The sequence below is a fragment of the Paralichthys olivaceus genome, chromosome 4 (genome assembly GCF_024713975.1).
Source record: "Paralichthys olivaceus isolate ysfri-2021 chromosome 4, ASM2471397v2, whole genome shotgun sequence".
Lineage (NCBI taxonomy): Eukaryota > Metazoa > Chordata > Actinopteri > Pleuronectiformes > Paralichthyidae > Paralichthys > Paralichthys olivaceus.
This window is the reverse complement of record NC_091096.1, coordinates 3,637,275-3,652,049: the sequence shown is the minus strand read 5'-3', so window position 1 is coordinate 3,652,049 and position 14,775 is coordinate 3,637,275. Positions and strand designations below refer to the sequence as shown.

Below are 14,775 nucleotides of genomic sequence, written 5' to 3'. Positions count from 1 at the left end.
CACACACACACACACACACACACACACACACACACACACACACACTTCGATAGCACAATTCACTTGTATAATTCTGGTTATGCAATGGTGGGTGAATGGCCACCCCACAATGTGCAGCGAGGCAGAGACAGAAATGTAGGGGCGGGCGGCGGTGGGGGGTTTGCTGGTTGGGGAAAGATGAGGTGAAGAAGAGGAAGAGAACAATCAGCGAGGGGAAGTGAAGATGGCAGACCTGTCAGAAACACTGGGAGAGATTTGAGAAGAGAAGCCGACTCGGAGAACTTAACTAGATAAAGGTGGAAGCCTTGTTGCAGAGAACCTCAGGCTCTGATGTGTCGTTTTTCGCCCCCCAGAGATCGAGAGTCTGGTTTTTCTCCGCGGCTGAAATTATTACCCACTAAAAGAGGCTTTTCACACAAACCCCAGACGAAGCCCTGTGGGTGAAACACAAGGGAAAGTAAAGGTCTGAACACGGGGGGGGGGGGGCTTCTTGTCTTTAACATCCGGTTTGTTTCACGACTCGTTCGCCCCTCTGGGGATTGAACCATGTAGGGAAGATTACTGAGATTACATAGTGTGTCAGTGTGCGTTCATGTGTGTGTATGTGCATGTTGGTTGGTCATGTACAGGATGTATAGAGGAAGGGTCTGGGATCTTCACTCTTGATAGTGAGGCTGTTACATCCACCTCAGATCTCTTGCTTGTTCATGATGTCTCCGTGTTGAGACGCGGCGCAGGACTCCGTCACCTGTAGAAGAATGATGCAATGTGCATAATAGTTAAACCTGGTATAATTCTTATGAAATGCAATGAAACCAATGTCCGACCCTTTTCCCTACAGACAAGATCAAGTAGATATTTAATGGGTTTTCTTTCCACTCGGTTTAATAGTTTTCATGTCATTCTGCTAAAAAATAAATAAGCAAACAAACAAGGGGTGAAAACAGAACTTCGGTGGAGTTAATGAACAATAATTACAATATCTCTGTTTGAGGTTTTTTATGGCCGACATTTCTAATTGAATCTCTTGAACTGATCTGAGAACAGCGACCACGACACTATAAACCGCTCTGCACTTCCTGACCTGCCCTCCTGTCTGCAGTTCGATATTAATGGCCGTCCCTGAGCTCACTGAGTGTTTCAAGTGATTCTTTCCCCCGTGAGTTTACGTTGAGCAAACTGCTCCGTTTACACGACGGAGAGGATCTCGAGGAGGAGGCTCGTCGGCCCCTGTCCTCGGCCGGTGTGACACACAAGTGGATTTTTATGTGTTCTGTAAACGTCTTTTATGCAGAAACACGGACTCAGACGTCCCCGGACTCCTGTAAAACGCTCCGGCGGCGGCTTAACAGCAATCAAATTAATATTAAACAGGAACCTGGGAGAGCTCAAAAGAAGATGGCGGGAGAAACTGAACAATGACATCACCTGAGAATCTTTTTAACTTTTTAAGTGATTTTCTTGTCTTGAGTCAAAACCTTAAACAGGAGAGGAGGGGGGTTTGTTTAAAAAAAAAAAAGGCAGGATTAAGCACAGCAGGGTTATCTGAGTTCACACGGTGCCCTTCGGAAATGGTTTCAGAACAGCATTTATGCAGTAGCAGGAAAGCTGTCGTGACACATCAGATGGGAAAGCCGGCGCGAGGGGAGTCAAACCAGTTGATAACATGTCACACCTCCAATCTTACAATGTCAGGTATCTGTAAACTGAATGACATGTTGTGACAGATTAACAGTCGAGTCAGTGAAGCGTTAACATCAAACGGTCGCAGATCAGGAAGACGGGTACGTAATGTGCTGCATGAGCGGAGTCAACGATTAAATCCTGACGTCGAGAAAAGGTTGAGACGCGGCAAACGACTTCATGTGCAAAAAAAAAAAAGTACACGGTGTGTGGGGGAATAAATGAGGAAGGCAGTGTTCTTTCTCCGAGCTGCAGAGGCTTCCAATGGCACGAGGCGCTCAGCAGCCACGTTGAAAACTTAGATTTTATTTTAGCCGAATGTAAATAATGTTTTGGAACACATGTCTCCTCTGAGAGCGAGAGCGAGGAGGGAGGGAGAGAAAAAAAAAAAGGGGTGACCACATATAAGGAAATCAATGGGAGAAAACTATGCCTTTATCTTTTAATAAACCGTAAAGCCAGGAGGCAACATGAAATTACAGCATAATAGCAGTGGAGTCTTCTGAAGACTTAATTGCCTTAATTATAGCACTGCAGAGAAAGAGAGCGGGAGAGAGAGCGGGAGCGAGGAAGGCATGAAGAGGAGGAGGAGGAAGGAGAAAGAATGGAAGCAGAGGAGAAGAAAGTAGGGGAGAAGGAGGGAATGATGTGATAAAGGCACTCTTGCGTGAGCCAGATGTTGCAGGTGTAATCCAAGTGTGTGTTTGAATGTGAGCACACAACCTTCTGTTTTACGTTTCCTCACAGATCTCTGCACATATTTACACTCGTTCTGTTTAGTAACTGTGCTGCTGCTGCTACGTTAATGTGAGAATCCACGTGAATGGAGGAGCGAGCGCTTCGCTGAGAAAAGTCTCTTTCCAGACGAGTGAGAACGTCTCTCCCTCAGATCTTACAAGCTGGCAGGCTTACTTAGGGATGCTAAACATAGCGTTCATTTTCCTCTGTGTCTAGACTGGATTCTCAGTACTTTCTGCTGCGGTTTCTGTTCGCTCGGGGAAGATTGTACCCTAATTCTCATGCCTCTGAGCCAGCGGGAAGTTTGTTTAGCCAGCAGAGTTGTGAAGTACCTGTGAAACTCAGCGTGCAGCTCAGGTTCAGAGTTTAGCTGCTTTTTTATTTTCTGCATGGATGACTGATCAAGCGATGGTGTTGGGGGCCAGAGATCATGTTTCAGCTCTGAGGGAAATATTGGCAGTGGAGGATTTCGAGAGATGGTCGACTTAACTTTTCCTCAAAGTTTGTGCCTTGACTTCATATCAGAGGGAAAGTTGTATAAAGTTCAGATCTCATAAATTGCTTCTTGCAGAAACTTTCTTTGCACCCTAATGGCAGTATTTTGCTTGTCTGTACTTTCTCTGCTGCTATGACAGATTAATTTCCCCTCAGGGGTTATAAAGTCATCAAACCATCTGTCTAAATGTACTCAATTAAAAATCCTGCAGAATTACTCACCAAGGTTTATTACTAAAGAACTTTTTTTCTGCAGTAAAATGGCCTCAGTGAGTGACACGTTATTATAAATTACCGAATGAGCTTGTTGCATTGATGCACATGTAGAGATTAACTGTTAACGGCGCTCAAGTGTTAGTTTTAATACTTAATTTACTATAGTTTGGGAGCTCATAAAACACGACATTAACTTCTAAAGAAAAGATCGGTACCATATATCAACAAGTCTCCTCGCTGATTGAATACACTCCCTCTCCACTTGTTTTGTGATTCGGGGCCATCTGTGATCTGGGATGATCAAAATCTTACTTCGACCTGATGGACAAACGTTGAACTGCTCAGTTTCGATGAAACTTGAATGAGTTCACTTTACATCACAGGATTAAAACTCTGTATCAAAGTGCTTTCACAACATGTCTTTACAACGCTCGAAATCCTACCGCCAGCTTGACTCAGTGAAGTATTTCCTCTCTGGAGTTTGGAGCAACATGGTGAAAGTCCTGAGAAAAAAAACATGTTGACACACAGCAATAAATATGTATCCTTCCTTTGGTGTCCGACATTGTGCTCTTTTTTTTTTTTATAGTGTTGGGAAGGAGATGTGTCATGTTTTTTAAGAGAGCCAGTTTTGCCTGTGGCTGCATTTTTGTTGTCGTCAGGCAAGTCCCTGCACTGCAGCGTGTAGGCCTGCCCGGGTGGAGATTCTTTAGGAGGAAGATCTCTTTCTGCTCAAAGCGTCTTACCAAGAGCTATTAATTATTAACTGGGAGAGCGAACTTCAAAGCAGCAGACTTGTGCTGAATTAAATGGGGGCTGGAGCCTGGCAGTGTGGAGCTGAGAGAGCGAGGGGAAAAAAAGAAACTGGGTGAGAGGGAAAAGTCGAGTGAGATCTCACTTTTGAACTTTCCAAGCACACAAAGTGGAGGAAGAAAGCGAAAAAAGTGCGATGTTGGTTTATGTAAAGGAGGCAGGAGGAAAAAGAGCAGAGAGAGGGAGAGGTTGTGTTTGTAATGTTTCAGCGTGTGATGAGGCTTTTTTATTTCACCGCTGTTGAAAGATCGATCAGTTTTCAGGGTTAATTAGTCCTGAAGGAGCCACATTCACAAACAGCTGGATTAGACCAAAGGAAGAATCGAATTGAGAAGTAGCTCGTTCACATGGTGTGTTAACACGTTCCTGAAGCTCATTCACACTCACAAGTTGTGTATGGTGCATGTGCCACCTCTTATTTCAAAGACCTTTTGTTACTTTGGTCGTGTTTTCCTCCTGCTGTGACTTGTCCACACAGTCGTCGTCGTTAGAAGATCGACACACGTGCTCTGCTTGTTCTAAAAATATATTTTATTAGTTTCATTATTGATTCTGTTATTGACACGACGCAAACACCTCTAGTTATCATTCTCTCTTCGGAGGAGGAAGAACTAAACTGCTATAAACAGCAGAACTGCTGCTATTATTGATTAGAACCAGTTTTGTATTGAATCCAAACTCACTTTAGCTGCACATGCTACTTCCTGGAAAGACCGATTTAATCATTAACCCCTTTCTAAGACTCACAATACTCACAGGAAGTAGTAGGAATACCGCAGGTACCCTGTGGAAAAGTAAAATCCCAAACAATGTCACGGTTAGAAAACTGGATCATATAAGAGAAGATAATCCTTTATTAGTCAGTAAGAGTTAGAAATAGGCACCAGAAAGTAATAATAAGTAACATGCAATACTTAAGTGTAAGGAACTATGAAAGATACAGATGACAAAGCTTTAACTAGTAAACAGTCTGTTTAACCTTAATGCAGCTGAACCCAGTGTGCACACATTCATGGATATCACTTCTCTAAATGTTGCTGATTTCTTTTAAAGAGTTCCACGATTTAATCCCTGAAAAACCAGTGACAATGTAAAAAAGAAAAAGCCCTTTATCACAATGTTAATGAAACTGAGAAAACATTGACTGATCCGCCTGTTTGTGCAGATTCACACCAAAACTGAATGGGTTCTTACTCGGTCCATGTTCAATTCATTCTGCAAGTTTTGTAGAAATCCGTCCAGTGGCACTTGTGTTATCCTGCTCACAAACAAACAAACCAAAAAAATGGACGGGTGAACACACACTGGAGTTTTCTCCTTCTTCCTCATGCAGCAGATATTTTTAATGAGCTGAACAATATACATCACCCTCACACCTAATGCAGGAGTATCTGTTAGAGGAGTGAACTTATACCGACACCTGATGTGAGTGTTTCCCTTCAACTCGTCACCTGTCTGTTTATACAGTTGGTTGACAAGCGTTTGCATCAAACCGATCTTTCATCTTCAGGCCAAAGCTGCAGAGACTTTACTCAACATCCTCCTGTTGAGTGCTGTAACCTCAGAAATCAACATGATGCGTTGTGAGAAGAGTTATTGTGCCCCCCACCCCCACCCCCTCACATACCACTTCTCCCCGTCTCCGTTCCTCCTGCAGACCGGAGCGCTGACACTCTCCAGCCACTCTGCAGCCAAGTCACAGCGCTGTGCACTGTCACTTTGATCCTCATCCCCCTCTCTTGCCTCCAGTAATGAAGAGCGCTGGCAAAGGCCCAAGGGCACTTGATAATACCAGGATATGATCCCGGCCGCGCTCTTTTAGATCATGTAGTGCAGACATCAAAACGTTGTCTAAATAGGGCGCCGTGAATCAAGAGGGGTGAGAACGGGTTGCAGGGGAAAGCAGGAGTTAAGATAAAGGGAAGCAAATTTGGATTTTGCACAGAGATACTTGAGCTTCTGCAGATCCAAGCATTTCCTTTCTCTTTTGCCTTGAGCAAAAAAAAAAAAAAAAAAAAAAGAAACTGTGCGATGACTTTCTCCACTCTCACATGAAAAGAAACTCACTTTTTCAGCTGGTAGAAATCCCTGATAACTTTGTTCAGCTTCACATTCAGCTCAGAGTCGGAGCGGAGTTGCACCAGAGCTGCATATGGGAATGAAGAAATGTTGTATGAAATGAAACAGACCCTTGTAGCTTAATGTGATGCAGATGTACTCTACATGACGTCATGAAGAAACGGGGAGATGCACCACATGTGAACGAATGTCATCAGTGGCTTGTTTACTTCTCGCCTGTCAGTTCTGTCTCTTCGCTTTCTCGTCTGCACATTCCACAGGATTCACTCGTGCAGAGATCGCCCTCTAGTGGGCTGAATTTGTAGTGTGAGAGCTGAAGTTGAGAGTGCACTTAACAAACGGCTGTTTCTCTCTTTACGTTGCCGAATGTGTTTTAATGATTTTTTTGCTCTGTGTTTGCAGGCAAAGAGAGCGGTGCAGCGCGGAGCCACGGCCGTCATCTTCGACGTGTCGGAGAATCCAGATGCCATCGATCAGGTTTGTACACACCTAAAATGACCCAGGCGTTCACGCTTTCAGCAACGCCAAAAACCGTCTAATCTGTGCGTGAAAGACTTTTGCTTTCCACCTCTGAATAAAGCTCAGCAGCGTGCCCGCCCTGCCCTTCTGCCTGGCACTGTGTGTGTGTGTGTGTGTGTGTGTGTGTGTGTGTGTGCTGTTTGTGTAGACAATGATCTTTCTATCTTTAGTTCTGTTCATGTGGATCAGCCTCGCTCATTCAACCATCCTGGGCCTTTGAGCTCAGACTCATGTTTGCAGCAGGGCACTGTGCTCTGAGGAGGACTGAAAATGGATATCCAGGTTCAGCTTTCACTAGACCATGACCGAACTCCGTTGAGCTCATAATTGCTCAGGTAGCGCACATTACCTCATCCCCCGAGACTTTGGATCTGTCTTTGAGTGCACATTTGGGGGAGCGCACACAGGCTACAGTAAGAACAGAGTGTATTTCTCATCACACACACCCAGACGCTTGCATTCCTCCTTCTTCCAGTCTTTCTGGCTCCTGCATCTTTGGTGTTAAGAGGTATAATACACGAGTTGCTCCTCTGAGCGCCTTTGTCGCAAGAATTCTCCTGTGGTATTTATCCTCGCCACGCCAGGCCTAGACTTGCAGGTTTTTTCTTTTTTTTTTTTTCTTCTCTCCTCCTCTTCTTCTCTCCCTCCCTCCTCGCCTCTTCTTCTCTGCCGCTGGGTCGTAAAGCGCGTAGCTGAGAGATAAAAGGGATTGCACACAGACCACATCAAAGGCAGCGCTGGGCGGTTGTGTTAAATTCCCCCGAGAGGCATTTCCAGTCAGAGCGGCCCGATCAGCAGAGACAGGACCCACAAGGCTGAGGGGCAGGGAGGAGGAGCTTAAGGAGAATTAAAGTCCTGGGGCCAAAATTAGGAGAGTTAATGTACTTGACCTGCTTTTTAATGTGAGGCCAAACGCACAGAGTGTTTCAGACACTTTGTGGTTTTGTTGAGAGAAGAGTCAAGTTTCTGATAAAGTTTTTATTTCCCCTCCCCTCCACTTTAAGCTTGCATTTATACGCTGACTTTACATTGGCGTATTGTTAGTCAGCGGCCAAGTTAAAGTCTCGGTGGAGTCGCTTCTCAACGCGGCGGCAGAATCGAGCACCAGATCAAAAGTTTTCCGCGTCTATACTTTTTAAACCCGAACATACAATATTTCACTTGGGAACATGACGACAGCAGAAGAAATAGAAATGCGAATATCCTCGGTATTTCCCTTGGGCTTTTCAAATTACAGATTCCAACCAGCAGACAAGAGAGAGGGCAGAGCCGAGACGCAGAGGGAGGAGTAAAGGAGCATGTCAACTGACTGAAAAGCCAGGACATACTATTCATCCTCCATTTCCTCCTGCTCCCTCTGGCAAACGCTGACCACAGTTTCCATGTCTCGAGCCTATAGGTCATTTTCCCCAGTTGGTAAAAGAAGAGTTTATGTGCTCTTTTTTTTTTTTTTTTTAAAGTCCAGACGGTTCATATGCACATTAGCTCGTGGTTCCTAAACTTTCTGCCTGATGTAACCTAAAAGTCAAGCAACAAAAGCCACGCTGAAGGATTTTACATCGTCTGTCGGCCGTTAAATGATTTTTCATGATACTTACATGTCAGAGCGCTTTGTATTTTTATTTCAGTTTTGTATTTGTTGTGGTCGGAGGAGCATGTCAGCTGACTGAAAAGCCAGGACATAATATTCCTCCTCCGTTTCCTCCTTCTCCCTCTGGAAAACTCTGACCACAGTTTCAATGTCTGCTGCCTATAGGTCATTTTCCCCAGTTAATATAACGATAATAATAATGATAACTTATTATCATTCATGAGAAGACTCGATGAGTTGGGTTGAGAGGAGAAAAATGGGGGAGAAAGAGAGACACACATGAAAAGTTGTGTACTCGTCAGATTGGTTTCTATAATGACAATAATAATAATACTAATTGTGATATTTATAGTCGTAACAATATCCATTAAAAACAGCTGCAAAAACAATGGTTATACTGATAATAATGAACAATAATAATGATAGTGGAGGCAGATCTGGATCCTGCAGCTCTGGATCCTGCAGCTCTGGATCCTGCAGCTCTGGATCCTGCAGCTCTGGATCCTGCAGCTCTGGGGTTCCAGGGATGAATGAGGACAGAACGGAGAAGCTCAAACTATAGGGGAGAGAAAACAAAGTTAATGACCTGAAGCCGTGTGATATAAATACATGATGGAGGGAGCAGAGGGAGAGATACCGACGGCTCATGTTTGTCTTGTGAGGTTGGGATTGGGATGAGAACATATAGGAATTCAACTAGTAAAAAAGTAACGCGTACAAAATGTGACAATTCAACTATATCGTATTTTTTACATGAAACAAAATGTTTCCAGCAGAGAAATCCACAGTTTTATTCAGGACAACAGTACGTTTCATTTTGGCGTCTCTGTTATAACTCCCGGGGGAAACGACGTTTGGCGAAGGAAAAACACTTTGCTAGCTCGTTAGCCAGTCGTTTCCTTCACTGTTTGTATCGGTCACTCGTTCTGCATCACGATTTGCCGTTGGCTTCACGTTCTGTCGCCAAGTAAAGCTGCAAACGCTTCATGGAAACAAGATGATTGTGGGACAAAAAATAGAAAACACCTCCCATGATCCCATGCTCCTTCTCTGTCATTGTTTTCATTGGGAGACCCCTGGTGGCCGGAACTAGATATTGTGATGAAAACTTGAAAGTAAATGGAAGAAAATTGAATTCAGGGTGTATAATTGGTGCAGTGGTTCTTTAACGAGAGGCCGGTAGCCGCCAGATGAACGTGTGTGATGTTGTTGATCAGTACACTTGTGTTTGATGTATTTTTCTCTCGTCCTCTGTCCTCAGCTCAACCAGGTCGGCGAGGATCCTCTGAAGCGGCCGGTGGTTTACGTGAAGGGCAACGACGCCGTTAAGTTGATGAACATCGTCAACAAGCAGAAAGTGGCTCGTGCTCGGATTCAACATCGACCACCGAGGGTAAGAGCTCAAACCAAAACCCCAAACCACCGGAGAGCAGATGACTTACATGTGTTTGTGTGTGTGTGTGTGTGTGTGTGTGTGTGAGAGAGAGACAACCCTGAACTCATGTGAGGAGCTGAACACGTCCGTAAAGCTCCTGCACCGACCGGCGCTGAGAACGTTTTTAGATGCGAGCACACAAACGAAAATTCCAGCTGTGAAATCTGACCCTTTTTTCTTTCTTCTCTTTTTCTCCGCTGCGCCCGAGGCTGAGGACTTTTTCTTAGCGCTGCGAGAGATTAATATCAGCCATTCAAAGAGCTGTTTGTTTGCTTGGAATATTTGATAAGAGACCAACACACTTTGAGGTCAAATAACTTGACATAATGAAAGCCCCAGAGAAAGGACTGTGATAAGAGAGAAGTTAAACAACCTGGTCTTTGCTCTCCAGCAGTTTGAGAACTCAGCTCGGATTTGATTTGAAGTTAGGCTGAAGTCTCACTCTGTGTCCTGATTGTTTTTTAATCATCTAATCAATTAACTAGTGAAATGTCAAAAGTAGTCATAGAGAAAAAAGCCCCAATAGTGAAATGTTTTATTCGAAGATATGAAATTTATAAGACTGAGGAAAATAGATTGAAGAAGCAAAACTAGATGCACAGAATTTGTATTTCTCTTAACTATATAATATTAAATGATAATGAACTTTACTTGACACCAGAAACGTCCAGACAAAGCAAATCAAAAGCTAAAGAAGTAAAAAATATTTGTATTTGCGTAATGCAGAGGAACAACTCTGATGGTGGAAAGTCTGAAAAGGCACAAAACCAAATATCCTGGTGCACAAATGTGAAAATTATTTGACAAATGTGTGTTTCCCTCGTGCTCTTTTCCTGCAGCAGCCCACGGAATATTTCGACATGGGCATCTTCCTGGCTTTCTTTGTGGTGGTGTCGCTGGTTTGCCTCATTCTGCTCATCAAGATCAAACTCAAGCAAAGGAGGAGCCAGGTCAGTGTCTAAATACGCTCATCGCTTACTGTACTAGAGATGAGAAGCGTGGAAACTATTTATCGTCCCGGTTTGACTCGATTCCGATCAAACACACCCAAATCCAGAATGAGTTTTTCCCGTCAATGCGACCTCACTGGGAGTCGCGGGCGTGGAGTCGGGCGACAGTCGCTCTGCCGCTGGTGGATTCCTCTGGTGGGTTGACAAAAAGCTCCAGTGGAGGCTGACATCAGGCCCCAGAATCAGGATTAGCATTTAATTAACGCTGATGAGAGGTCGGCTCCGGAGACAAACACGCTGAGATGTCGTGACAGAGCAGGAAACCTGCCGCGGCATCTGTTAAGACAGGTGTAATCCTGCCACTAAACGTGTGTGTGTGTGTGTGTACTCACTCTGTGCAGTTTGTGTGAGTGTGTATTTGTTCCGTGCAGTGTCTGTGTGTGTGGGTGTATAATGGGTGTGTGTCACTGCAGCGGATGACTTTTTCGTGGTTAATTAAGAGAACAGCTCACACCAGAGGCAAATTCATCACATGGAAAAAAAAAAAAACTATCTTCCTTCCTCATATGTGAAACAAAAACTAATTAACTGCTCGTGGACTAAATGTTGTTGATAAATTATTATTTAATTAACACATTTTAACTGTAAACGTTGAACTAAAGTTCCAAACGAAGAACGAGGAAAGAAACACTGAGCTGCTTTCACACACTTTCCTCAAATTATCCGGAGGGGCTGCGCGTGAGAAAGAAAATATTTTACAACTTTTCGTCACATTGATGACGTTTCTAAGATTTGACGGAAACTTGAAGAATATAAATATCTCAGTCATACATGCAGAAGAATAAAGACCTGAATAAAGAGAATAAAGATTTTGGTGATAAGAACCGACACCGTTTTTGACGTGTTTTAACAAAAACAATCATTTCCGGATATTTTTCTTGCTGCGTTTGTGAAAATTAAAGTCAGAAAGTTGAAGTTTTCTGGAGTTCATGTCTGAAAACAGCTTCATTCAGAGGGAAAGGCTGTTGAACGCGTTGGACCCGGACAACTTCCTGCTGTAGAAAACTGTCTTCAGATCAGAAAACAGTTAATAAATGAATCTGTGCACGAGTGATGCACCATGACACAAGCAGTGACTGCTGTAAATCAGAGGCTGCTACACGTGTGTGTCGTTAGGTCTAATCCCAGTAAGTAGTTCTGTGTGTGTCAACTGATCCGTCACCAGTTTTTAATAAGGAAAAAGTTTTGGATGAAAGAAGCTGGAGAATTGGAGCAGAGTTACGTTACTGTCAAAAAATGAAAAGACACAAATCATGACATCGACTGTGTCACGTCAACAAGAGCGAGGAGGAACACAGTCGCCCACGCTGACGTACGGGATGTTCGCTCAAACACATCACACAGTCGACTTTTTAACGTTTCATTTCAGTGTCTTTTTAAAAAAGTAAAAGATTTGCTGATTGAACGTGCAGATGTTCCCGCTCTGACCCCGTCTCCCACCCTCCTCCTCCTCCTCCCCCACCACAGAGCTCCATGAACAGAATGGCCATCCAGGCTCTGGAGAAGATGGAGACTCGCAAGTTCAAGGCCAAAGGAAAGGGGCAGCGCGAGAGCAGCTGCGGAGCCTCTGATTCGCTGAGCAGCAGCTCCACCTCGGACTGCGCCATCTGTCTGGAGAAGTACATCGACGGGGAGGTAAGAGAAGCGAATCTGTTATGATTTATACGACCACGTTTGGTTCCTATGAGAGGAAATGAGATAACAGGAGATAACATTATGTTATAACAGAATAACACACGGGGTTAACGCAGTGTTATAAAGAAACGTCAACTACACAAACAACAACAAACAGTGACACAGAGAAATCTGAAAATATTGATCCACATCAAACATGAATAAATATCAGAACTCTGAATATCCCAGGTTCTCAAAGACATCCGTGAATTATCCTCGGAAAATAAGCAAAAATGTGTAAAACTTCCCTGAAAAATCCTGGATCTGCTCTTTAAACTGCATCTTTATAAAATGTAATGTTCGTTTCTCCATCACAACAAGTTTAGTGGAAATCAGTTTAGTGTTTTTCCATAAATCTTCTAAAAAACACAAAGAGACAAAAGAAATCACAACCTCGTTAACAGAGACAAAAAAAAAAATATATATAGTCCAAGGAATTTAGAAATAATGTAAAATCAAGGGAGGAAATACTTTTCTCTTCACTAATTTGTCGGTCGATTGTGTCTCCATACCGAAGATGATTTAGAACAAACAAAATGTGTTTAAACTTGAGCTGCAGCTCTTCAAACTCTAAACTTTTTTTTATATTAAATCCTGTAAAAACTTTGTATAATGACCCAAATGCACGAGTGTTAATTTACAGACAAAGCAACAGAACGATCTGAACTTGATGTTTCAAAATCTTCAGTTTGAGGTGAATCACGTTGGATCCAAACCTTCTGAAGTGCTGAGTTTGTTTTTCTCCGTATTCTGCACACATGAAACATTATGCAGTTTTGTGGACAATAGAGTGGAAGTTCCCCCGATGTGCTCGGGGACCGCAGGTCTGCCGTCTTCGCTGACGTTCTTTTCCGGCGTCTTTCAGATGTTTCGCTCGGCCTTTCAGAGCACCTGGAGAGATAAGACTACCCAGAGTGCACCGGGCTGTGATTGCGCTTCCTGTTTTCCCAGTGTGGCTTTCTTTAAATTTTTTACAGGAGTCATTGTGAGAACATGTCTTCTAATCTCGGACTTTGAGTCTTTACTGTAACAGCATTGCTCATCGTCATTCATGGACACTGGGCGGGGGGGGGGGGGGGGGGCGCAACCCAGCGGTGCCCAGGGGGACGTAGATGGTGTGCGGGCATTTTTTTGTGGTTCGGTGTCTGTTCGATGAGGAGGAGAAGAAAACACAACAAAGCATGGCGCCAGGATTGCACAGAGGAAGTGGCGATATGAAAGACTGAATGGCATCAAAGCCTTTTTTTTTTTTTTTTGAACCATGCAACAAAAGCTTGGGTGGAAAATAGCCCAAAGATGAGTCACATTAAACCACAGAGTCAAGTATTTATGGCAGAGCTCTTACTGGAAGAGAATATTACAATTCATTGTCATTGTGTTGTTGTGACTTCTGAATTCCTCCATCAGAGAGCGGTGTGGTCTTCAGCCTCCAGCACGCGGCCGTCCTTTGTTTTGTTCTCAGCATCACGTTCGTGTTGGTTCTGTGATGTTGTATCAGGCGCAGACTTTAGTTTTTGGCATCATGTTAAGTTTGCTCCTTTTAAAAACATGATTTCAAGCAACACCAAGTTAACAGCTCTTTGTGGCTCTGCTGCCACCTGCTGGACATTCAATCACACCCAACTGCTTATTCACCCACTGAGAAATTAAACCGTGTTCGTTATGCATCTGGTCTACTGAAGAGAAAAGTTATTATCTTAATATTAATAATGAAAAGCACTTTAAAAAAATATTTTAATTCACCAGACAGGATCAAAAATCCTTAAATTCACAAGAAATTCAGGTTATGACCATTAAAAAATGTTTTTTATTCTCATATCAAATTAAAAACATTTAACTGTTCAATTCTTAAACTAATATAAAGTTTGCTGGACACTTGACTCACATCTCATTGTGTTTCTGCTTCCATTATTTTAATTACCTGCTATAAGGAGACACTGTCTGATGTTTTATTAGAAATATGTATATTTTATGATGTTCTAATTTAAATGTGACATTTTTCATCAAGATCTGTGAATTATTCTCTAAGAAATCAATGAAAACATTTCCTAGTAAAGGAAAGGGAAAGAATTCTTGGGAATGCACCAAAACTTAATGGGATCTTTGAGTCTTGTCTCACACATTCAGCAGAATTCCACGGAAATCGATCAAGTAGTTTTTGCAGAATGCTGCTTACAAACTAACAAACGCAGTCGAAAAACATAACCTCCTTGATGGAGATAATATTCATTATGTATTCAAATCACATGATTTTACTTCTTGTTGCTGTATTTCCTGATATTTGCACTTTACAGTTGATGCGTTAAAACTTAAAGATGTTGTATTTTCCTCTGCAGGAGCTGCGGGTTATTCCCTGTGCGCACAGATTTCATAAGAAGTGCGTCGACCCCTGGCTGCTCCAGCACCACACCTGTCCCCACTGTCGACACAACATCATCGGTGAGTCCACAACTCACTCAACTTGCTTTGCTGTGAAGATAAAAAAAATATATCAAGGATGAAGTTTTTAATTTGCGAAATTC

General features: G+C 43.1%; 1 protein-coding gene across 3 annotated transcripts in view; it reads left to right on the top strand.

Moving 5' to 3' along the window:
• The window catches only part of znrf3 (zinc and ring finger 3), a 63,446-nt gene that overhangs the window by 45,031 nt on the left and 3,640 nt on the right, over positions 1 to 14,775 (top strand). For 2 of the 3 annotated variants that reach the window (XM_069523347.1, XM_069523350.1), the window contains exons 3-7: positions 6,427 to 6,501; positions 9,396 to 9,527; positions 10,409 to 10,519; positions 12,047 to 12,214; positions 14,590 to 14,692. In XM_069523347.1, coding sequence (XP_069379448.1) covers positions 6,427 to 6,501; positions 9,396 to 9,527; positions 10,409 to 10,519; positions 12,047 to 12,214; positions 14,590 to 14,692 — 589 coding nt within the window. The remainder of the gene's footprint in view (positions 1 to 6,426; positions 6,502 to 9,395; positions 9,528 to 10,408; positions 10,520 to 12,046; positions 12,215 to 14,589; positions 14,693 to 14,775) is intronic. The other variant, XM_069523348.1, reaches the window with a different exon arrangement.